The sequence below is a fragment of the Capronia coronata genome (genome assembly GCF_000585585.1).
Source record: "Capronia coronata CBS 617.96 chromosome Unknown acBCG-supercont1.1, whole genome shotgun sequence".
Classification (NCBI taxonomy): Eukaryota; Fungi; Ascomycota; class Eurotiomycetes; order Chaetothyriales; family Herpotrichiellaceae; genus Capronia; species Capronia coronata.
This window is the reverse complement of record NW_006912893.1, coordinates 367865-390528: the sequence shown is the minus strand read 5'-3', so window position 1 is coordinate 390528 and position 22664 is coordinate 367865. Positions and strand designations below refer to the sequence as shown.

General features: G+C 52.2%; 10 protein-coding genes across 10 annotated transcripts; 5 read left to right on the top strand and 5 right to left on the bottom strand.

Moving 5' to 3' along the window:
• Nucleotides 1–116: 116 nt before the first annotated feature.
• A1O1_00148 (uncharacterized protein) lies at nt 117–2258 on the bottom strand (the record flags this gene model as incomplete). Its single annotated transcript, XM_007721069.1, has 1 exon — nt 117–2258. One exon carries the CDS (start codon nt 2256–2258, stop codon nt 117–119), a length of 2142 nt encoding a protein of 713 aa, XP_007719259.1.
• Nucleotides 2259–3113: 855 nt separating this feature from the next.
• Nucleotides 3114–5672, top strand: A1O1_00147 (uncharacterized protein; the record flags this gene model as incomplete). The annotated part of the gene is made up of 1 exon (XM_007721068.1): nt 3114–5672. The coding sequence occupies one exon, from the start codon at nt 3114–3116 to the stop codon at nt 5670–5672; it is 2559 nt and encodes an 852-aa protein (XP_007719258.1).
• A 101-nt stretch (nt 5673–5773) lies between these two features.
• Nucleotides 5774–6718, bottom strand: A1O1_00146 (uncharacterized protein; the record flags this gene model as incomplete). The annotated part of the gene is made up of 1 exon (XM_007721067.1): nt 5774–6718. One exon carries the CDS (start codon nt 6716–6718, stop codon nt 5774–5776), a length of 945 nt encoding a protein of 314 aa, XP_007719257.1.
• A 730-nt stretch (nt 6719–7448) lies between these two features.
• On the top strand, nt 7449–9227 carry A1O1_00145 (uncharacterized protein; the record flags this gene model as incomplete). Its single annotated transcript, XM_007721066.1, has 3 exons — nt 7449–7946; nt 8005–8823; nt 8907–9227. The coding sequence occupies 3 exons, from the start codon at nt 7449–7451 to the stop codon at nt 9225–9227; spliced, it is 1638 nt and encodes a 545-aa protein (XP_007719256.1).
• Nucleotides 9228–9657: 430 nt separating this feature from the next.
• On the bottom strand, nt 9658–10275 carry A1O1_00144 (uncharacterized protein; the record flags this gene model as incomplete). Its single annotated transcript, XM_007721065.1, has 1 exon — nt 9658–10275. The coding sequence occupies one exon, from the start codon at nt 10273–10275 to the stop codon at nt 9658–9660; it is 618 nt and encodes a 205-aa protein (XP_007719255.1).
• Nucleotides 10276–10980: 705 nt separating this feature from the next.
• A1O1_00143 (protein QA-X) lies at nt 10981–12292 on the top strand (the record flags this gene model as incomplete). Its single annotated transcript, XM_007721064.1, has 2 exons — nt 10981–11254; nt 11469–12292. 2 exons carry the CDS (start codon nt 10981–10983, stop codon nt 12290–12292), a joined length of 1098 nt encoding a protein of 365 aa, XP_007719254.1.
• Nucleotides 12293–12504: 212 nt separating this feature from the next.
• A1O1_00142 (uncharacterized protein) lies at nt 12505–13754 on the bottom strand (the record flags this gene model as incomplete). The annotated part of the gene is made up of 2 exons (XM_007721063.1): nt 12505–12586; nt 12676–13754. The coding sequence occupies 2 exons, from the start codon at nt 13752–13754 to the stop codon at nt 12505–12507; spliced, it is 1161 nt and encodes a 386-aa protein (XP_007719253.1).
• Nucleotides 13755–14992: 1238 nt separating this feature from the next.
• Nucleotides 14993–16746, top strand: A1O1_00141 (uncharacterized protein; the record flags this gene model as incomplete). Its single annotated transcript, XM_007721062.1, has 2 exons — nt 14993–15172; nt 15259–16746. 2 exons carry the CDS (start codon nt 14993–14995, stop codon nt 16744–16746), a joined length of 1668 nt encoding a protein of 555 aa, XP_007719252.1.
• A 1722-nt stretch (nt 16747–18468) lies between these two features.
• On the bottom strand, nt 18469–19884 carry A1O1_00140 (uncharacterized protein; the record flags this gene model as incomplete). The annotated part of the gene is made up of 1 exon (XM_007721061.1): nt 18469–19884. The coding sequence occupies one exon, from the start codon at nt 19882–19884 to the stop codon at nt 18469–18471; it is 1416 nt and encodes a 471-aa protein (XP_007719251.1).
• Nucleotides 19885–21069: 1185 nt separating this feature from the next.
• Nucleotides 21070–22364, top strand: A1O1_00139 (uncharacterized protein; the record flags this gene model as incomplete). The annotated part of the gene is made up of 3 exons (XM_007721060.1): nt 21070–21473; nt 21530–21854; nt 21906–22364. The coding sequence occupies 3 exons, from the start codon at nt 21070–21072 to the stop codon at nt 22362–22364; spliced, it is 1188 nt and encodes a 395-aa protein (XP_007719250.1).
• Between the last annotated feature and the right edge of the window lie 300 nt (nt 22365–22664).

Below are 22664 nucleotides of genomic sequence, written 5' to 3'. Positions count from 1 at the left end.
CAACCAGTAGTATGATATCATGTAGTACTACGAGATATGTTAAAAGAAATGTTAAAGACACCATGGAATGTGAGATACAAGATCTGACAGCATATTTTCATATTGGTATGCTTCTCTCACCAAGGATCCCCATAACTGTCAAATGTTCTTTGCTCAGGGGCGTGGGCAGATCCTTGACGACCGGCATCAGCCGAGAATGTTGTCTGTGTGCCATAGGTGACCCCGTGGTCGTTCTGGGAGGCCGGAACCAAGTATCCTTCACCCAGCATCAACCGATCAGGATCGTTGCAGAATGCCTCAAAGGTCGAGTCGTCCGCGAAGCCGAAGTCTCTGAGATTTTGTGTCCGATCCATCGTCCATTGAGTGATGTCGAGTTGTGCCATTTCGAGGAACAGAGCATCGATCTCATCCCCGTCAAAGTTGTGGGATGCCGTCGCTGGTTTTCTGGCATTGTGGTCACTCATCGATACAGAGTTGAAGTTATGTTGCGGCACATCAATATTCATGGCTCCATAATCCATCGTCATCGAAGATGTGTATAAAGTCGACTCAGCTGGGGCGTCAAATAGAGCTGCGTCAGGATACTGGATATCCTTTGTTGAATGACCGTCTTGTGTTACTTCAATTGGGACCATTCCGCCAGGCACGTAGTTCATGGAGTGCTTTGGCGGCACAGCTGATAATGAGGCAAAGGCTCTTGTATATCGAAGCACGTCTTCAGGTTCATAATCATTTGTGAAGTCCGCATGGCCCAATGTTCCTTGGGTAACAATCTGAGGGTCAGAATGAACTGCATACGGCGCAAAAGCCGGCCAGATGGACATCAGGCTCAACACAGTCCGATTGAGACTATCAGATACCAAGTCGTGCGGTTCGAGTCGGTGGATCAGATGAAAAAGCGCCGTCAATACTGAGGGAATACCGCATCTCTCAGGCGTGTTCCAGGTAAGTTCGAACAATCCCAGAGTCTCAAGAAACTTCGTTTTGAAGACCGCTCGGGTAGTGGCAGAAAGCGGCGACACCAGGGCCGTGATGGCGAAATGACATGCTTGCAACAGCATCTGATGAGGTGGTCGTGGTTCGATCTGCATGATGTGGAAAGGGTACCTCTCTGCCAATTCCTGTAATCTTGGTATATCGGAGCAAGCTTGTGTCGACGGTGATTCTGTGGGAACGTGACAAAACTCGCTCTTGAGCGAGCTGTTGGCAAAGATGGAAAGCTCCGTCAAACGGTTGAAACAGCTAAGGACAAAGGCTGGCGGCCGGGGACCGAGAGTGTCCCCTACGGCCACTTCCCATGGCTCCCATTCCTCATGTCCATCTTCGTGAAGCGATTGTGTGTGCATTATATACTCGGTTTGCAAATGTGGTGGTTTTCTCAACTGCATGGAGAGGAATGTATCCAGGAAAAAACAGCCTTGTAAGGCTGCAGTCCATCTCGTACGGTAGTCGCCTGTCGTATCGATCCTATCAAGTAGAATTCGTACTGCGAACCCAACTAAGATCCAGGCAGCAGAGTCCTTCCCGTTTCCAAGATCGAGCAAGGTGAGCAGGAGTAGTGCTTGCACATGACCAAGAAAGAAGGGACCAGATTCTGTTGGTATCAGGCTTCTGGCTATCGTCCGCATCTTGGCAACGGTTGCATCCTCAGGCCCAGTGCTCGAGGCACCCTGGCGTAATATCTGCTGTTTGGTGTATGCACACATGGCCCATATGTAGGCAAGGTCGGAGCTCTGTGGAGGTAGAGGATTACTTGCTCGACTATATTCGAAGTACTTCTTGAGTGTGTAAGGTCTGTCCAGTATGGGGAAAAAGCAATGCGTATACTTGAAATAATGGTCCATCAGGCGCGGTGTTGAATGAGGCAAGGGTATCGGTGCACGAGTTGGGGATAAGATGCTCCTTTGAGGTAGAGCAGTGGTCTCGCTGTCACCAAGCACGATCTCCGTATCCACGTCAGGAATCTCCGTAATCCTGAAAACAGGTGAAATGGTATAGCGACCGCTGGACGTACTTTGCAATGAAGCCGTGGTCCTGCCGTCATCCTCCTTTTCTCTCTTCCGTTTCAGGCCAGGTTGAGAATGTTGTTCGAGTCGCGCCAGGAGCCTTTCCAACTCGGCCAGCGCACTAGATTCTTTCCAGGCCCTATGAAGATCATCGCCGTACTTATGATGGTTCCATATCCGTAGAAGCTCTTCCCCGTTGTCCTCCAAGACTCGACGAACAGTATCATCGAGACCATTTGCTTTTTGTATCATCACTGCCCATAACTTCTCAAGGCCTCGGACATATCCTTCTGGAAGTCCTCTCTTTTTGGTTCCGGCCACGTATTGACAAGGTTCGCCGGCATTGGTGCAATTCCAGCATTGCGGTTGCGCGCCATCGCAGCGGTCTTTCTGCGAACAAGAAGATGACCATCAGCCTTCTGTCTCCCGCTCGAGCGCTCTGACCGTGTAGCGTGAACCCACCCTTGCTCTGCACCTGGTACAGGCCCGTGAGACGCGTGTACGCACTTGGCTAGAAACAACGTCATTGCGTTCAATTGTTTGATGTGTTATCTCCTCCGCGTCGGCACTATTCATAGAGATCATAGTAAGGGCGAAATACAACCCCCATATTGGAATGGAGGAAGACGTAACCCAGGAGATGTGAGCTGGGAGCGAGGGGCTTCGCGAGGGATTTCGACATGCTTGCTTCACCCAACGTAAGTTGGAGACTGAGGGTACCCTTCGACATGCAAACTGTGGTAGGCTCCAAAGACTGGCGACCTCTGTTTGAGTGTGTTGATCGAGCACCTGCGGGGGAACGTTGGAAGCTGGGGTTCGGTGTCTGGGCTAATAAAGGGGCCTAAGGGCCCGAGACTGCGGAGGCCCTTCAGGCTGGGCGGCTGTTCGGAGTTAGATCTGCTTCAACCACCGGAACCTGAATCGATTTGCTCCTCATTATCTCGCTTCCAAAGCCAGGAGTGCCCCGTCCGGCAAGATGTTGGGAAGAACTCTTGCTTATTTTTCAGGTGTTGTCAGTCGTGAACGCCTGAGGCCGTCATTGACCGACGCCTACATTGACAGCAAACACAAGACAATGGAGTCCATAACCTTGCTCGACCACTGATCATGGAGATCGGAAGCACAGTCGAACACGCTGACCAGAATGTGTGCGATCCAGCCTCTCAACGTGGAGAGTCGATGCCTCCGGACTCTGGCAAAACGTCTCCTCTCCAGAAAGAGAAGATACCTTTGCAGCAGAGTTCGCTCGCTACCATTCACGATGATACTGCACAGCGTAGCCAACCCCCTGTGGGAGGGCGGCCCTTCCATCCCGATGCTTCCCTTGTCTTGATTGGGATTCGTGCATCTGGAAAAAGGTCTCTGGGTCTGATTGCTGCTACCGCTCTTGGGAGGAGATTTGTCACCGAGGATCATTTCTTCCAAAGTATCAACGGACTCTCTAGACAAGACTACTTGAAAGCAAATGGCAACGGGCGATTCCATGCGCAGGATATCGAGACTTCCATACAGATGCTGGAAGATAACCGATACAAATGCGTCATCGAATGCGGTCTGGTGAGCCTCACGAGCAGCTTCCAAGACTATCTGAGGCAGTATTGCGAAAAAAGCCCGGTAGTCTTTGTGCTGAGGGACATGGAACAGATCAAGATCCTTCTGAACCTTGATGGCCGAACTACAAGAATGCTTGAGCATGGGAATATGACACATCGGAACTGTTCGAATTTCGAGTTTTTCAACCTTGAAGATCAGTCAATCAATGGATCCCCGGATTCTGACGCAGCAGATCGTACCTCGCCTAAGTACTCATTCAAGCTCAGAAACGCACAAGCTGACTTCTCATCCTTTGTACGTTTCATCACTGGAACCCATTCGGCACGACCGACCTTTGACTCCCCATTCTCCCTGGACATTCCCGTGGAGCTGCGAGCGTATACCCACGCTCTTTTCCTGCCGATGTCTAAGTTCGTTACTGGGAACATCGACTTCGACTCACTGGAGTCCGCTGGCGATCTGCTGGAAATATATGTCGATGACTGGGGTTCTAGCACATCCGAACACCTAAGCAAGATGGTCGCTGTGGCCAGACGAGCTCTCAGAGTTCCGATCTTACTCTCAGCGAATCGCAGGGCTTCCGAACAGTCAGCCTCGGACAAGTATTTCGCGATCATGCTACAAGGATTGCGGCTGGGTGTTGAGTACGTGTCGATGGATCTCGACTTGGAAAACAGCGTGATTCAGAGGCTGAAGGCTGCGAAGGGGTATACAAAGCTCATTGGCAATTATGTCAACGGCATCCCGGGCGAGGGTGGTTGGAAAGCCAGCAGGTGGATGAGATTATACAACAAGGCTGTTGCTCTAAAACTCGATCTCGTTCGGCTCCTGAACAACCCGATATCGCGTCATGACAACGAGGCCTGGAGCTGGTTTGTGGAGGAGTTGAAGGGTGTGCCTGGACCTCAACTTGTCTCGATCACGTATAATACTGGCCTTCAAGGTCGAACATCGCAGATCATCAACCCTACACTCACTTCTGTGACTCATCCTGGTGTCCCAACAGTTGAAATCTTGGACGGCTCGGCGCCTCTGCTCTCCGCCAGAGACATCACCAAGTCTCTCTTTGACTGTTTTGTGTTTGACTCGCTCGAATTCCTCATTGTTGGTGCGAACGTGTCCGAATCGTTGTCGCCAGCAATGCACAATGCTGCATATGATTGGCTAGGGTTGAGGCACCATTACAACACCAGGAACATAAACTCATGGGATGATATTGAAGAACTTGCTCGAAATGACAGACTGGGTGGTTTGAGTATAGTACAGCCGTACAAGGTCAGGGTTGTTCCAAAGCTGAAATCACTTAGCGGTCATGCAAAGGCCATCGGAGCAGTCAATACGCTGATCCCCCTCCGAGCGAACTCGTCCGGGGTCGTCCCTTCTCTACAAGTTCAGGCTCAGGAAAGAAACCGTGCAGGACCCATCATGGGTTGGTTCGGAGAGAACACCGATTTTATCGGGATCATGAATTGTGTGAGTGGGAGCCTCTCCCCTCGAAATGCTATTCAGCCAAAGACGACAGCCTTGGTGATTGGCGCCGGGGGGATGGCCAGAGCTGCAGTGTATGCCATGTTCCAGCTTGGTTGCAGGAATCTCTTTGTGTACAACAGAACTGTCGAGAACACGAGAGGTATAGTCAGACACTTCAACCACTGGGCCATGTCACAGTCAAATGGCGACGCCTCGTCGTATACTCCATCTCCAGAACCAGTCATGGTGCTGGAGTCTTTGACCGATGCATGGCCAAGCGCTTTCCTCCTTCCACCCATCATTGTATCTTGTGTCACTCACGAGCTTCTTGATGGCAATCCAGGAGCAAGTTTTGAGATGCCAGAGTCCTGGCTACAATCACCCACCGGAGGCGTTGTTGTCGAGATGGCGTACATGACCAGGGAAACGCCGCTGGTCAAGCAGATGAAGCGGTTTCGCGAAGCTACCCGGAGACCTTGGGTGATCATTGACGGCATCGAAACGCTGATAGAGCAAGCAACTGCTCAATTTGAGTCAATGACCGGCAGGAAAGCACCAAAGCGTTGCATGGCCGACGCAGTCCACGCTGCACTGGAGGAAAATACGCCGTATCTTGTGGACAAGGAGGAGTTATTGACATGAACCCCTGCCAGGTTGGATGAGGACGAACTTATCACATGCAAGTTACTATGGATCCGACGAAGTCCCACTGTCCGCCAGAATTCCATCTGTGACTTTCAATATCATGCCGAAAGGTCTAGTGGTGCGCAGAAGTCATCGCGTTTCGCGAGCACTGCGGCTCTTGCCACGTTTCTCAATCCCTCATCAATGTTGATACCGGTCCACAAGTGAGCCTGTGCTAACCCTTGCCCGATCATGGCTTCAATACCTGGAATCACTTGCCAACCAAAATCTGTCGCGAGTCTGGAGATCTCAGTATCAGGAGAAGGATGATAGCACATTTCCAGCAAAGCACCTTTATCTCCAGATCTTAGCAGAATAGCGAGGATCTCTCTGGCAGTCTTCTCGTTCTTGGTCACTGGAGGGAAGTCTGGCACAGCACTCACCACTGCGCGCGGACATGGTACCTTGTCGGCTTGTTCTGTTGTTGAGACGTAGACCAAGTCATCCCCTCCTCCGCGTGCACCACATTCTTGCAAGACGGCTTCAACTTCACCGGGGTCACGGTTGACAATGTATACCGGCGAACAACCAAAGAAATTCTGCAGTGTGTAGATGGCTGCTCTGCAAGTCCCACCGCCCCCAACCACAAGTCCTGGCTTGCCTCGATAGGGCGAGCCCTCGACATTGTTGAGGAAGGCATCACGAATGCCTAGGCAATCCGTATTTGTTCCACAGTATATCCTTGACCCGTCTGCTGCGGGTTTGAAGAAAATGGTGTTGACGGCTCCGATGGTCTTGCCTTCATTGGTAAGTTCGTCGAGGTGAGGAATCACGGCGACTTTGAAGGGCATGGTGACACCGCTACCCATGCACTTTGGATCTTTTTTGAGATAGGCCAGAAAGCTTTCAAGGTCGGTGGTCTCGCAAAGGCACTGGCCCCATCTCTTCCCAACTGCGCTATAAATTGCGTGGTGCAGCGACGGGGACTTGGAATGGGCGATTGGATAGCCTACCAAGTAAGCCACGCGATCAAGAGAAGACGTATTTGCTGGTAAGAAGGCCATGGTCAGTTGAAGCGCTTAAAGAAGAGTTTCTGGGTGCAACATGTCGCATTTGGTGTCGAACAGAACCACGAGTCCATCAAAGTCGAGAAGTCCACACCATGGGATTTCGCAACCCTTTCACTGCTAAACCAAGGTCTTATGCGATTAAAAAAAAAGGGACTGGCGGTTCTGTTGCGCTTCGCGGAGCACGTAAGTCACTTGAATCCGTACCATGGACCTGCATCGGACTCTTCCCGATGCACTGCCGTATAGATCCAGCCAGAACTTTGACTTGCAGGTTGACAGCCAGAGGCGGAGAGTTGGTGTGGAAGCTGCGGCGTCTGCTCACGGTAAGGAAGAATTCTTTTCCGCCGGGATCACGAGAAGGGAAACATATCCTGATCTTGCCGGTCCTGACTGGCTGTGATGGCGGATCTTGCAAGGATTTGCTCTCCACGCTGCAATGCCACCTCCTGCCGGCAATTGATGCGCAGGCCAACGTCCGGGGTCATCACTTGCTCGCCGACCACACCACACATCAACTTCATGGGGAACTGGGGAAATCCTTTCCAAGCTCTCCCCCGGCCTACGGCTGGAGGGCTGGCTATTGCAGGAAAGATTCATCCACTCTACCACGCGGTAAGACTTCGATTGCTGGTGTACTTAATGCTATCTCGTTCACTCATTTCCTTGAACTCCTCCTCTCACTGCTCCAGGATCCGTTCTTCCAAGTCCATTCTGAACTTTCAATATGGGTCTCCTCCATCTCATCGAAGATCGTCCAACACCAAAATGCGTTTACAATTGGCGAGTATACTTCTCGGCGGCAGTTGCTGGCTCTGCTGCCATGATGATCGGCTACGATAGCGCCTTCATCGGCGGGACTCTGGCCTTGACATCCTTTAGGGATGAATTCGGCTTTGGCGACATGTCAAAATCCCAGGTCAACCTGCTCAGCGCCAATATCGTCTCCTGCTACCAAGCAGGAGCATTCTTTGGAGCATTCTTCGCCTACCCTGCCGGTCACTACCTAGGTAGGAGGTGGGGTTTGGTCATTTTTAGCGCCCTGTTCACTCTGGGTGCTGGTTTGATGTTGGGAGCCACTGGTGCTCGCGGACTCGGGCTCATCTATGCTGGCCGAGTGCTGGCCGGAATCGGTGTCGGCGCTGCTTCGAACTTGTCTCCTATCTACTGTTCTGAAATTGCTCCTCCAGCCATCAGAGGTCGTCTAGTTGGTCTCTATGAAATGGTACGTCCCCAGATCCTCTTGTAAGATCTGACCTGAAAGTCTTACTGAACACAAACAGTCATGGCAAATCGGCGGACTTGTCGGTTTTTGGATCAACTACGGCGTTTCTGAGACCATGGAGCCTTCCCACAGGCAATGGCTCATCCCCTTCGCAATCCAGGTTATCCCAGCCGGTCTTCTATTCGCCGGGGCTTTGATCATCAAGGAATCGCCTCGATGGCTCTTCTCCCGGGCTCGACGCGAAGAAGGAATCAAGAACCTCTGCTGGCTGCGCCAACTTCCCGCAGAGCACGTCTACATGCAGGAGGAAATTTTCGCCATCGACCACGCCCTTGAAGACCAACGGTCTACCATCGGTCTCGGGTTTTGGCAACCTTTCCGAGCCGTGTACCGGGACCGCAAGGTGAAATATCGCTTCGTCCTCGGTGGCTCTCTTTTCCTGTGGCAGAATGCAACCGGCATCAACGCCATCAATTATTACAGTCCCACCGTATTCAACAGCATTGGCGTCACGGGCACAAACACGTCCCTGCTGACGACAGGCATATTTGGTGTGATCAAGACCGTCATCACCATTTTCTGGCTGTTCGTCTTGATTGACAAGCTCGGCCGGCGCGCATTGCTCATGTACGGCGCGGTCGCGGGGTCGTTATGCATGTGGTATATCGGCGGCTATATTGCCGTGGCTCGGCCTGCCGAACATCCTACCGCCAAATTGTCCTCAGGAGGCATCAGCGCCATGGCCTTCTTTTACCTCTGGACAGTGTCGTATACGCCTTCCTGGAATGGGACTCCGTGGGTTCTCAACTCAGAAATGTTTGACCAGAATGTGCGGACGCTGGCTCAAGCTTTCGCGGCTGCCAACAACTGGTTCTGGGTCAGTCGAATTGGGCATCTCCTGAACTATTTTCCATCTGCATGTGATTTGGCAAGTGCTAACCAAATGTTCTTCTCTTCTAGAACTTCATCATCGCCCGCTTCACACCTCAGATGTTTGAAGGCATGTACTATGGGGTCTATTTCTTCTTCGCCTCACTCATGCTCTGTGCCGCTGTCTACGTGTTCTTCCTGATCCCTGAAACCAAGGGGATTCCGTTGGAAGCGATGGATCGTCTCTTCAGTCGGGACCTGCCGGCCAGACGCGCCCACAAGGCCGTCCTTGCAGATCTCCGATATGAAGATCAAGAATTCAGGCGTCAGTCAATTGGCGAGAAAGGCAACGTGGAAGAGGCCGAGGTGGTAACTATCGAGAGTTCTTCTCGACACGGTGGAAAAGTGTAGAATCTGCTGTTATGCTGTATGGATAGTGGGTAACTGAGGCCAAGGCAGTCAATGCTTCATAGTATGAAAAGACACCACAGAGCAACTCGGAGATTGAATAAGAGTCACCCTTCTCCCCCAATTTCCAATTTCAGGCATTCAGTTGACATTGGTACATAGTGCTTCCACTGTGACGGACACATTTGCCATCTCCAGCCCCAAGGACTGTTGCTTGAAGAGAAATAGGAGACACGAAAGCAGTCTTGATCGAGCACGTAGGTCCCACACGGAGGAAGAGGATACGACTACTATATTTATATGTAGTTATCCAAGTTCATGCTCCCGGCATGACCTCAATCTTCCAGCACTCGTATTCCCGCCGTATGCTCCAGCCCTCCATGCTGCCTCCTTGAGTCCGAGAAACTTTGAGCTGGCCCCTTTTAGAGCTGGTTCAAGATGCCCTAGCATCTTCTTCTTCCCATTTTTGTGCCCAGAACTCCAACGCAGCTTGATATCCAAACGTACCGAGCCCCACAATCACCGCCACGGCCTTGTCGCTGAAGTAACTGTGATGCCGCCAGGCTTCGCGCGCGTGAACGTTCGAGATGTGGACCTCGATGAACGGGAAGCTTGTGGCAAGCAAGGCATCCCTGATGGCGACGGAGGTGTGGGTGTATGCCGCCGGGTTGATGATCACGGCTGTCTTGGGAGGACTGAGAGCCGGTTCTGGTTTGAAGCGAGCAGTGGTAGCTGGGTCAGATGTCGTTGTTTTTGCTGTTGTTGTAGTCGATGCGGACATCGCTGATGTTGCTGGAACTGGCACTGGAGCTGGGACAGGCACGAAATGCGAATGCAAGAAATCAACAATTGCGCCCTCGTGGTTCGATTGGAACGGGACAACTGTGATGCCCAGCTCTTTTCCTCGGTGGATGGTCTGCTCGACGACCTGCAAAAGCGTTGTAGAGCCGTAGATGTGTGGCTCGCGGGTTCCTAGGAGGTTGAGGTTGGGGCCGTTGATCAAGAGGATCTTCCGCGAGGGAGAACTGGAGACGGTGTGCGTGTCGGACATCCTGTGTCTGGAAGAGCTGTCGAGGATGTGGTCTCCTGAGTCTCTTCGCCTTCAATGAAGATTATGGGTGCCCATTCAATGGGCTGATATACAGCGCGGAGTGAGACAGGGAAACCGAAAAAGATCGTTCTCGGAATCAGTGACAATGTGAGGGGCGAGTACTTCGTTGCTCAACAATGAGACGTATCAAACATGTCTGCCACTTACTGGTCGGTCCGTATGTAAGATTGGCATCCAGGTCGTTTCCAGAAGGGCATATGCAAGACTACCTACCCGTGCGTCTGCGCAGCCAGAGAACAATCGATCATTCGCATCTATCTGATTGCCGGTCGGGGGTGGTGATCAGAGGAGGTCCAGTCTCTTCGGCGACAATTCCCAGCGGATAAGAACTCATCCGGATGATCAGAGTTGTGATGCATGCAAGAATCCAAGAGCACGTTGGATCAAGGATGTGACTTGTGGCCGAGGATAACCGTTCCCTCCTTTCCATGCCGTGGGAATCATGCCTCTGCCCCAACGATCCTTGAGCAGTCAAGACAGTTTCAAATGGAATAGTACGGCACCTGTGTCTTCGGGAAGACACGATATACCGCTTGAATCGAGTATTCGTCTGCCGTTGACGACATTTTGCTAAGCTTCCGATTGCTTCAGTATACTACATCCGGCAGACTGAACGGGGTATGGGACATCACAGCCTCGGTTCCGATGCAGACCCAACCCCACGCAGAAGAGGTGCGCGTGGTCTCCGCAGCAGAATTGTCTGAAAGACCACAAGGAGAGACAGGCGGGGAGCTGTCAGATACAGAGCTCGCCGAAATCTACTCATTCGCCATCCAACTCGGCAGAGATGCCGGGGCAATGCTGCTGAATAGTCTACACAGAAGACGACGAGATGAAGCCGTTGGTACGGGGCCCGAAGAGGAGACGGTCTTGGAGGAGAAGTTGAATGCTGTCGATATTGTCACGGAAACGGATCGTGGTATGCACTGCTGGACCGTCTTTCTTTTTGAAAATCGTTTCTCCCCACCTGTATGATCAGGATCCCCTTCCTTAACAAGGGGCCGGCCAGCGTGCTATGGACCATTTTGTGGTTCTCGGTTGTGACCTATGAAAGTGTCTGTCCCTGCTTTGAATACAGTTGGCTCGATCATGTTCGAGTCACTGCCATGACTAACTGACTGAATCCCTGTTAGAAGTCGAAGAATTCATCCATTCGGCCGTGGCCACTCGTTATCCGTCACACGCATTCATCGGGGAAGAAACGTATTCGAGCGGCTCGACGAAAGAATACCTCGTAACAGACGCTCCGACATGGGTCATTGACCCTCTCGACGGCACCGTCAACTTCACCCACTCGTTCGTCATGTTCTGCGTCAGCATTGCCTTGGTAGTCAGAGGGAAACCTGTCATCGGAGTCATCCACGCTCCTCTTCTGAATCAGCTCTTCTCGGCATGCAAGGGCAAAGGCGCTTGGCTGAACGAGACCATGAGGCTGCCTTTGCTGGGCAAGGTCGGCGTCGGACCGATCCCACGCAACGCGCCGTCCAAATGTATCTTCTCCTGCGAGTGGGGGAAGGATAGAAAGGATGAGCCTGACGGCAATCTGCATCGTAAAGTCGACAGTTTTGTGAATATGGCTGCGGAGGTCGGGGCCAGAGGTGGAAAAGGGGGCATGGTTCATGGCGTCAGGAGTCTGGGTAGCGCTACAATGGACTTGGCGTATACAGCTATGGGGGCATTTGATATCTGGTGGGAAGGCGGCTGTTGGGAATGGGATGTCGCCGCGGGAACATGTTTGGTGCAAGAGGCCGGTGGGTTGCTCACGACGGCCAATCCGCCGGAGGACTCTCAGACTGCTGACATTGAGGATGCGAAGTTGGGTAGTAGGTTGTATCTTGCTGTTCGACCCGCTTGTGACAATCCTGGAGAAACGGCTCGAGAAGGACAAGAAAGACTGGTCAGAGAAGTTTGGCGAAGAGTGCGACATTTGGACTACTCTAGACCTGGAGTAGCATAAGTTCTCAGGTAAGAGCGCTTGGTGGGAAGCAAGACTCCGTGTGTATGCTTCTTTGACAATTGAAGAGTATCAGACGATGACCATGTTGTGCGACCGCTGTCACTTAGAGTGTATCTTAGACCGCCATCAGTTGAATTGTTGGCGGTGACCTTCTTTTATGTGCTGTTCTTCAGGATGTCTTGCATATCGTTCCGACCCTTATATTAGCTTCCTCAGAGCCGCGGACTGGAACCCTGTACTGCTTTGGCGGCGTCTGAAGAGATGTAATGAACATCAGTGGTTGTGGCCAATGAGCTGTTCTTCAATGTCAGTATCAAACTCATATACTGCTGCATGGATGAAATAGGGGAGCATACTGAGAGCCTCTTTCAGGGGTTTCTTACCTCGCAAGAACGGATGTTCGGCCATTCCATCTCATGTATTCTTCTAGTCTTTCCCATGCGGCGGCAGCACGTTTTGCATGGTCTTTGGGCACTTCCTTGTTGGCCTCATTGGCCGTGCACGAGAACAGTTCGAACGAGACATGTCCCGAATATCCAGCGTCGCAAACTGCCTCCAGAATCTCCAACACCGGTAGATAGCCTGGCTTTTCGAATGGGAACAGTCTGGCATTCCTTGACCAGGACATGCGCGCCGGTTGTTCAGGATCATACCACTCATGTCCAGGCAGAATTGGCTTGTCTAGTCTCTCGCCATCGCAAACCTCAACATAGAAGACTTTGTCTATGGCAGAAGACAACTCTGTGCGGAGTTTCGTTATCGAGTGTTGCGTATCATTGAAGGCGTTGGAAACCAATCCCGACGGCGAGGCCGGGTCAGCGTAGACTCGTCCGGTAAGGTTGAATGTGTCGATACATGTGCCAAAGTTGGGTCTGTCGACTTCCGAAACAATTGACCACGCTGTATCCCAGGTATCAACGTGTGTGCCCCAGCAAAGTGCTTCATATGCGAACCGAATGGGGGGACTAGCAGCAAGACCAATGTCTGCAGCCTCCCTGAGGTCCGTCACTATCCTGCTGCGGTCTCCTATACATTGCGAGGAGAGGAGGAAGTTTGAAGGTATCTGGATGAGATCAGTCCCTAACCTATGGGCAAGTCGAACCCAGAACTGAAGATCTTGGATAGCTGATTCGTGAGAGTTAGTGTCGATGCGACCCTCGTAGTGCATAAACGGTTGGAGACATAGGATTTCCAGCTTGTAATCGATGCAGAGCTCATGAATGTAGTCAGCAGCCACCAACTGTCTTTCTTGGTCTTCAGTAGAGTCGGCGAAGGATGTTCCAGCTAATGTAGGAGAGTGAGAGGGAGGGAGAGCGTTGGCAACAGCCTCAAGATCTTCGAAGAAGAGTTCAATGGCATCAAAGCCGTGTTCTCTGCATAAGTTGAGCTTGTGTTCAAGGCGGTGGTACCATGCTCGGCCCAGGGATTGAGAAGCGATCGTTGGAATGAACCTGGAAGCCATGAGCGCACTTGGAACGAGTTAACAGACGAACCTTTGAGGACCATCGAACGTCCGGGGAGTAAGAAACTCAAGTAAAAGAAGGCTAAAAGCAATCTTTACTGTTCAGTGCAAGCAGCATCCAACAACAGACACAAGGCATATATCACCATTCAATGCCCGTTTCTGGCCGACTATTAGCCGACTCACGTGTGGTCCTACTCTTCCATGTGTAGCAGGATGACAGCCCTAGCCAAGGTTGGTCCGCGCAAGGTGATCATGGACGATGCATGGCATAACAAGCCGATGAGTGCTTCCCAGAAGGACTGTCAAGACTGAACCTTGCTGCCCGGAGGCCTTTCGACGTGCTACTAGACAGGGGAGCGAAAGCAGTCCAACCCCTGAGACGGCCAGCAAGTGCCGAGCCCTGGCGGAATAGTGTTCTGCCGCCATAAGAGCCCGTAAGCGGCCTGAGGGTGCTCGGTGCGGCCGCCGATGATGTTTCCGACTCCTGAGGTATAGAAGACGTTATTTCGTGGCAAGGATCAGGCGCACAGCGAGCGCGTGCCGTTTCGTCTTGATAGTTGGCAGCCCTACACTTGTCGGATCTGTGCCCACCTGCACCATACCTCTTGCCGACTGTACTCTCCGGCGTTCGCAAGGAAATGAACTCAATGGCCGCCCTAGGCACGAAGGTGCTATGAGCTTGGAGCAGCGACATCGAGACAGTTCGCCGTGCCTCTTGCCCGACTGCACAAATCGACAGGAGGATCTGGTAGAAGTGTGCGGTACTACGATGGTAGGTGTAGGTACTAGATTGCGAGATTGTTTGGTGAGGCCGAAAGAAGAATGAACGAAGCTCCTTGATTGGACGGATTTAAGAAAATGGCTCCGGAGGAAAGTCGTTGGCATGATACAATTGCGGCGAATTCGACTTCGGTCTCTTCGACATGAGGGATTCTTGCTGGGCGTAGTCGCCTTGTCCATTTGTACTTTATATTATTTCCTTTGTTTCTGTACATCAGATCTCCTATTCTCCGCTATCATGCAAAATGAGCAGCTCGAGCGCCCAGATATGGACATGCTCTCGCTGTCTTCGAGCCCAACGGTTGCGGGGTGCTCCTACGAACCGTCACCACTCGAGACCTGTCGAGGCTCTCCGCTTGTTCAGTGCCACGAGATCCTTCCAAAATGAAAACCCGTCCGAGCCGAAAACACACAGTGCAAGTCCGGGTGCACGAGATGAACAAGAGCAGGGTGCCATGTCGCGAAGGCTGGCAGGGATGGCGGAGGAGACCATCGATACCGGGAGTAAAAGTGATCGCAAGTTAATGCAAGATGCCGGCTTTTCAGACGAATTGAAGAAACAGCTGGAAGAGCGGATTGCGCAGACTGGATTTGCTGCAGAAAACCAGAGAGCGGCAAGCGTGGTGAACCTTCCGGTATGCGAAGCCCAGGGATGTGCTCTGTGGGACTGAACGGCAGCAACACATCTGATCCTGTTGGATATGGCTGACAGACAAGACAGGCTTCTGCCGGGAGAGGCACGCAGGATATAGCAGGCGCAGAACCCTGGAAAGGCTCTGAATCCCTCCATGACTCTGCCCTACGGATGCTCGACGACAGCCACAAGAGACTGCGGTCACCATACCGTATCCCGACAGTACCGCAGAAAGTCAACCTACGACCTGCCCCGAAGAAGAAACTTTCCCCCGGAGACCGCCTTGCCAATGCCCGAGACAAAACATCCATCTATGCGATCACCCAACAGAACGAGCTGTCGGAGCAAGAGCGGGAGAAGTGGCGGAAAGAACTCAAGGACCGGTTCTCGCCTGGCGCCCGACCTATGCCTACGACCTTGCAGGGGTTGTCGAGTCTAGCGAACGAGCGGATAGAGGACGCCATTGCAAGAGGACAATTCAAGAACATCCCTAGAGGGAAAGGCAAGAATATCGAGCGAGATTACACCGCCAACAGCCCGTTTCTGGACACGACAGAGTATTTTATGAACAAGATCATTCAGAAGCAGGAGATCGTGCCTCCGTGGATTGAAAAGCAGCAGGAGCTGGTCAAGGCGGTGGCCAGCTTTCGTGGGAGACTACGCAACGACTGGCGCCGGCACGCCGCTAGAATGATCGCAAGTACAGGTGGCAGCGTGGACGATCAGGTGCGCCGCGCGAAAGGGTACGCCCTTGCCGAAGAAAGAGTCAACCCACGGGTACGTAAAGTGGAGAGTCTGAGCTCCATTTCCACCGACGGTCGCTTGACAAGCATTACTGTTGAGGAACGTATTGCGGCTGGCGTGCCTGCTGAGCCGCCTGAGACGATGGAGATCAATGTGACGGAAACGACCGAACCTCAAGAACTCGCAGAAAGCACAAACCCAGCAGCAGGTGGTGCTGACAATGCCGTTGGCGAAGGCAGTGTTGATGGTGCTCCTGCTGCTGCTATGGCACAGTCTCCAGCATCAGTGACAGAGACCTCCGCATCCACATCCACATCCACATCCACATCCGAAACTCCATCATCATCACCTAGTCCAGGAACTGCACCCCAGCAGCCTCGACCACGGTCGGATGTTTTACCAATGCCTAACCCCTTCCGCGACCCATCATGGGAAAAAGCCGAATTAGCATACCAGACACTCGCGGTCCAAGAACTCAACTCGCTGACCCGCTCCTACAATCTGATGGCGCCTAAGATCGCCCAAAAACCATACTACAACCTCCAGCGCGAGCTGACGCGGTGTTTCGCCGACGTCGCGCCCACGCTGGCCGACGCGATTCTCGAGAGGAGCCGCAAGCCCACCGTTAAAATCGCGGTCACAACTCATCGAGAAGGCGGCGTCTTGGAACGCTTCGGCGAAGGAATCGGGGCTCAGAAATTTCGAGGCCATGAAGGACGCATCAGGGATGAGGTGAAAGGCAAAGGGTATGGCTTTCGCGAGTTCTGGCGAGATCTATTTGGGAGTTCCAATACGAACCCCAAACAACAGCGGAATAGGGGTGTAACTTGAGCGAGCGTGTCAGCAGACTTGTGTACCATGGTTGAACGCACTTGCTGCTTCACCTTGAGTGGTGTTGAGACGTTGTCACCATGCTTGGGGTCAGTCGTGCCGGGGCAGCTCAATCGACTGGAGATACGCATGTACTATATGATGAGATCGAGCCTAGATACGCGACATGAAGAAACGGCAAGGTGTAAATATATGTAGAAGGACAGATACATAATGGAGAGACAAATGGGATTCGAGAGCAAGTCAGTCAAAGAGAATCATTGTCTACCTAGTTCAGCCGCCAACAAACGGACAATCTGCACGGTTCTCTTAGACACTCCAGATGGAGACCGTGTAAAGAGAGATCGAGACTTCTCCCTTGTTGCTGTGTCCCGACTTCGTACTATTTCATCGCCACCACACACTGGATAATATTCGGAAGGCCAATACCCTGTTCCTTCTTCCCGCATACCCAAAAGCCTCGATTCAACTGCGAACGCTTCAACATGCACCTCAACTGCCGCTTTACATATTGTACGCAACATGCTATCCGATCCACTCCCCTCCCAATTTCTCGGCTCGTCAGGCCATGGATAAGCAGTCTTCTCCTGTCCTGGAATACCTGTGACATCAGAGATCCAGGTCCAATCTCCGATCACACAGGTCACTGTTCTCCATGAAGCAGCCAGGACAGACACAAGACCCAAAGTCTTCATCGAGCCGCGACCGGGCGCCAGAGTGCCTATCTTCTTCGAGAGCGAACCCGTCGCCGGATACCTTGTATGGTGCCACATGACCTCGACCAGGGGCAAGGGCAGGAGTAGGAGCAGGAGCAGCTCTCTCTAGATAACCGTCACACGGTAGCCCTTCTTTGATCAGGGGAGTACGTTCGGGTGGAGTCTCGGTCTTGCGGTTGAACATTCGGTACACCTCCGCCACGTACAGGGCGATGGCGCAGGTCATGAGCATCACGACTAGAACGATGGCAAAACATTCCCAGCCTTTCGGGATGTCGAATTGGACCCGCGTCGTAGGGGAAGCGGTGACGGCAAGAGCAAGGGAAGACTGGTAGGCGGTAGTAGAATGGGACATGGGAATTTGATTGTTGGAGTTGTGGTTGGCGTCTGTCGAAAGAGGATCTCCTAGGTAGGCGGCTGCCTCCCCCGCGTGCTGCCAGGCAATGCTTGATGCCAAATTTCTGGCAAGCTTGCTGGCTAGGGACCCCATCGGGGCCATGATTGGAAGAGACGTTGGTTTGGATGTTGTGGAATGTGTTGAGCTATAAGTGCAACTTCGAAAGAGAAGATCTATGTCGGATGTCTATCGTTCGAGGAAGTAGACGTTTGGGTGGACTGGCAGTAAGGCCTAAAGCTGGACAGGGTATACAGAGCACTGCTTTCGAATATTGCAATGAAAGAGAGGAAGACGGCCGTAGAGTCTTCTTTTTAAACTCCCTCGCTGAGGACCTGCGTTGGTGGCTTGACGGAAAAACGGGTTTTCAACGGCCGTACTAATTTGTCTGAACCACGGTGCTGGGGCGGTACCAAATGCAGGCAGAAGCCTTGCGGGAGACTGTTGGTTCTGAAGCTCTGACCTGGATGTGTCCGAATGGATATCCACGGGCTGTTACAGTGGAAGCGCATCCGAATGAAAACATGGAAGACACGCTTTTCAATAGTTTTCAAGTCGTACAGAAGCCAAAAGGAAAAAGCCGAAGTGAACCTTGTGGCTAGGGTAAGTTCCTTACCAAGTCTGACTGGTCCTTCGTCGTTGAAGCACTTGACCATCAGGGATGGCTAGGCCGTCCAACAGATCCGGGTTGTTTCTGAATTCTGGACTGTTGATGACATGCTGCGCTTTCGACATGTTCCGTTCTATAATGATCCCAGGGACCTCGCCGTTGTAGACAGCATCTCCCGCGAAGCCAGGCAAGCCTACCCCAGGGCTGCCCAAGACTTTGGCAAGGTATCTCATCAGGCTTGCGAGTGCTCTCGCTTTGCTGTTGTCGTCAGAGTCTTTTGTGTTTTGCAGCGCAGTGGAAATGATGGCGGGCATGTAGTAAGGGAGCACCGCAGTCTCATTTACATTCCCATCGACATTAAGGCCAGCGACGAGCTGTTCCTTATCTCGTTTGTCCAGTCCGTGGAACGCCTTGGAAAACAATTCTGCTTGCTCAAGATCGGCTGTGCGGCCCATTGTCAGTAACCTCAACAGTGCCCGGTCCTCCTTATCACTGACGCTCAGCCGACGGAAGCCTTTGATGAAAAGCATGTTTCCCCTCTTCGTGAGGACCTTATCATACCCTTGCCGCAGACTGGACCTGCCGGCTATGATGTCCAGCGAAACTTCGTGGACTGTTTTGAACGCCTGGAAAACAGGTTCGATCAGGTTTTTGGCCCCCCTCGAATCTATGTGTCCAGCCGCGCCGGCAACGTCGAGAATTTGCTCCAAGAATTTCAAGTTGAACGCGTGTTCGTGACCTCTCATGTCGAGAAGGCCTTCTAAGTTGACTGGGACACTTTCCGCCTGTGCGAGTTGACCCGCATTGAGTTCAGAACCGAGGTCCAATCCCAGCATGACCTCCTGTCGCTTTTCGGGACTAAGATAATCTAGGGCAGGAATCATGCCAGCCTTGGCAGCCTCTAGCAGTAGACTGTCATGATTCTTCTCCGGTAATTGAAGGTGAGTTGTGTGGAAATAGTCCACTTCAAGATTGGGGTCTTTTCCCAGGTCGTTGATGACCATCGACAGCACAAGAGCAAACAGATCATCTGCACATTGGAGACCAGCCGCGAACAACTGACCCAGCCATTCGAATGATTCTCTGGTCAACCGATACTCGGCCTGCTGGCCGCAAGTAAATCGTTCATAGTCGCCGTTATGAATCCAGCGCAACGCCAGGATACCAACAAGCGTTCGGTTGATCTCGTCGTAGTTGGTCCCATAGAGGATCTGCGAGGGAGTCGGTCGGTCAGCTGTGCCATTGGCCTGCCGTTGCTGTTCGGTGCCTTCGACCGCTCGTGCACATTTTAGCCGCCCCAGTTCTGGTTGGAAAGCTTGTTCGATCTGCCTAAGCAATTGGGCCTCATCCAAGCTGTAGAATTGGTTGAGTTGGATGGTCTCCTGAAGAGAACACCATGGCTGATGTTTGGCCGTCATCTGGGATGTTGGTCGAGGATCATAACCGGGGTATTCTTCCTTTCGCAACCAGATCTAACAGACAAAAGCATGGTCATGGGCGCTTTGTTGGCAAGGTGACACAATAATGACTTCCGCAGAACAAGATACAATCGAAGACACCCCTCGGATCGAGCTAAGGATGTCTGCAGCGGTGAAGGTGGCGTCTCATCGATCGTTGCCGGCCAAGATATTCAGTGAATTGTCCCGGATGGTTTCACTCATATAAATGGGTGGTATCCCACATCTTCAATGGGAGATCGATGTGGCGAAGACGACATTTACAGGGTAAAAGGACGCCACCTGGAGGGGGAATAACAGTCAGGCTAACTTCGGGCTTCTTGTCACAGAAGCAAGGCGCAGTCCATTTGTGTGATTGATTATTGGGATACTACCTTAGTAGGTGGTCACAAGGGAAGGTCAAGCAGGCGACGAGGTTGGATGCAAGATGCAAGGCAGCAATGCCTCATTCACGTGATTGGTGGAAGAAGCGCTCTGGTCACGTGATGAGTGGTGATCGTCTGATTCCTACGGTGGATCAAAAATTCTGGCCAGACCACCGTCGACGTTACAGACCGACTTCAATCTTGGGAACTCACTCTATACGGTAAGTGAAGAGATGCTCTGGTGGCCACCGGAAAGAGAAAAACATGCACAATATCTTTTGAACTGGGCGATCACTCCAAAGGTATCAAATCTCTATGCCTCAGTTCAGGGTGGTCACCTGATATCTACAAGCCACTCCTTTGAAGGCGGTCTACATGCGGCGAAACGACTTCAAGTCAAGCAGTCTTAGCATGGATGGGCTCCCCATGTTGAAAGCTCCTTTAGGAGGCCCTGAAAGGCAGACTGCAATAATGGACCTTCGGACACAATCTATCATCGAGGCGGTCACCCTGATGTTATGATGGTAGGACACAATGTTTCATCTGGTGCCTTCCCTTTGCGCCATCATTTCAACTATGAATCAGGAGCAGTGAATTTCAGGTGAGTGAAAGACTGTGTCACTATGTTGCAGTGAATGAATTGCTTGGCCTACCATCTCGCGCACATATAAAGATCCGCTCTTGACCGCGAGAACTTCGCGACGCTTCTTATCTTCCTCTCTTTTGTTTTCGCACGCAATCGCAAGCGGGATTTAAAGTACAATTCTGCTGAGCGTTCACCATGTCTACCCCTGGAAGCAATCAATTGGGGAAAAAGGCCCGACCAAACATGCAATCCTTGTTTTCCAGCTTGTTGACTGCATCAGGGAGTGCCAAGAAGCCCACGACCACGAATGTTGACAACGCGATCAATCCTGCTCCGCGTGTCCCAGGCCAGGATCGTTTTGCTCCTTCTCCCACTGAAACTCGTGGGCATCCTGCTGGCACTGTAACACGAAACCCGACCGAGTGGATTGGAATCTCAAAGAGCGCCGAGGCAGAATACGACAACCCAAATTTCGAGGCAGGATACACTGGTGAGCCGGAGGAGGCCCAGCGTACTACTTCCAAAGGCAAAGGCAAAGGCAAAGGCAAGGCTCGTGAAGACGCCATGGACCTTGACAGCGACGACGCCGGTGACAAGTCGTAAGTGCTGTCTGTTGAGTATTGATGTCCTCGTCGATCTGCTTACACCGATCTAGGAACCAAACTACCAGCGATGGCAAGCGTCCGAGAAAGCCAACGCACTATGGTGCCCCGCCGTTGCCCTTAGGCGACAGAAAAGCCAAGCGCAGAAAGACCGCTGCTTCCGAGGAAGAGGAACACGAAGACAACGCATTCCCGCTGTCCCCTGAAGGGGCTGACGAGTCCGACCATATGCTTTACACAACGGCGGGACAACTAAAGCGCAATTGGAAAGAGATCGAGCAAAAGTGGGAAGGAATCAACGGAAAGAAGTCCAAGTTCTCCCTCACCGATCGATTCTACAGAATCATTCGGGGCTTTGCCAACAGAGGAGTCCTCGATGTGAGTACCTACACCGGTTCGGCCCTGAAAGCCCTACTAACATTTTGCAAGCTGCCAGAAGAAGTCCTGAGATCCTACCCATGCATCATTGGCGAGGAGTGCCTACGCATCAATGCCATTGTCAGAAGAGACAAATTGATCGCACGCATCAAGGAAGATGTCGACGAGGAGCTGGAGAGCTACGTCTGGGGCAAAATCGCCGACGGTTACAATCTCGCAACCGGAGATGGCCTCTCAGCACAGCAGCTGTACGACGCATGGAACGATGCACAGTGCAACGTGCCCTTGGAAGCGCGGGAACTTGCGCAAGCTGAGGATGGCGCTGGAGGAGAGGAGTTCAACCAGGAAGGAGAGGAACCCAGCGAGGGAGGACAGGAGCCCAACGAGGGTGAAGCGGCAGACATGGGACGGGACAGCCAGGCTCAGCTGGACCACAATCCAGTCTTGGAAGGCAGCCAGAAGAAGGGTGAGCCAGTCCAGCTGGTCTCTTATGACAGCGACAGCGACTAGCAAATCGACTGATTAGGACAGGATAGGTTCGCAAGCCGAACACCATGAGAGTCGGTGACGACGCTGGACTCTCCTCAAGAAAAGTGTCTGACACAATACCTGTTTTGGCCGTTATTCGTTGCATAGTAATCTTGTGCTTTTGATAATCTCCGTTCAGCTGGAACTCCTGTTACGGCCGTGTCTATCCGCGATGCTACGAGTGGCATGATCTCGCTGCCCGTAAGCCACTTGGAGTGGACATTCTCTCACAGCCTTCCCGAGATTTGCTTACGACAGCAAAGTCAACGTCGATGTCCAGGA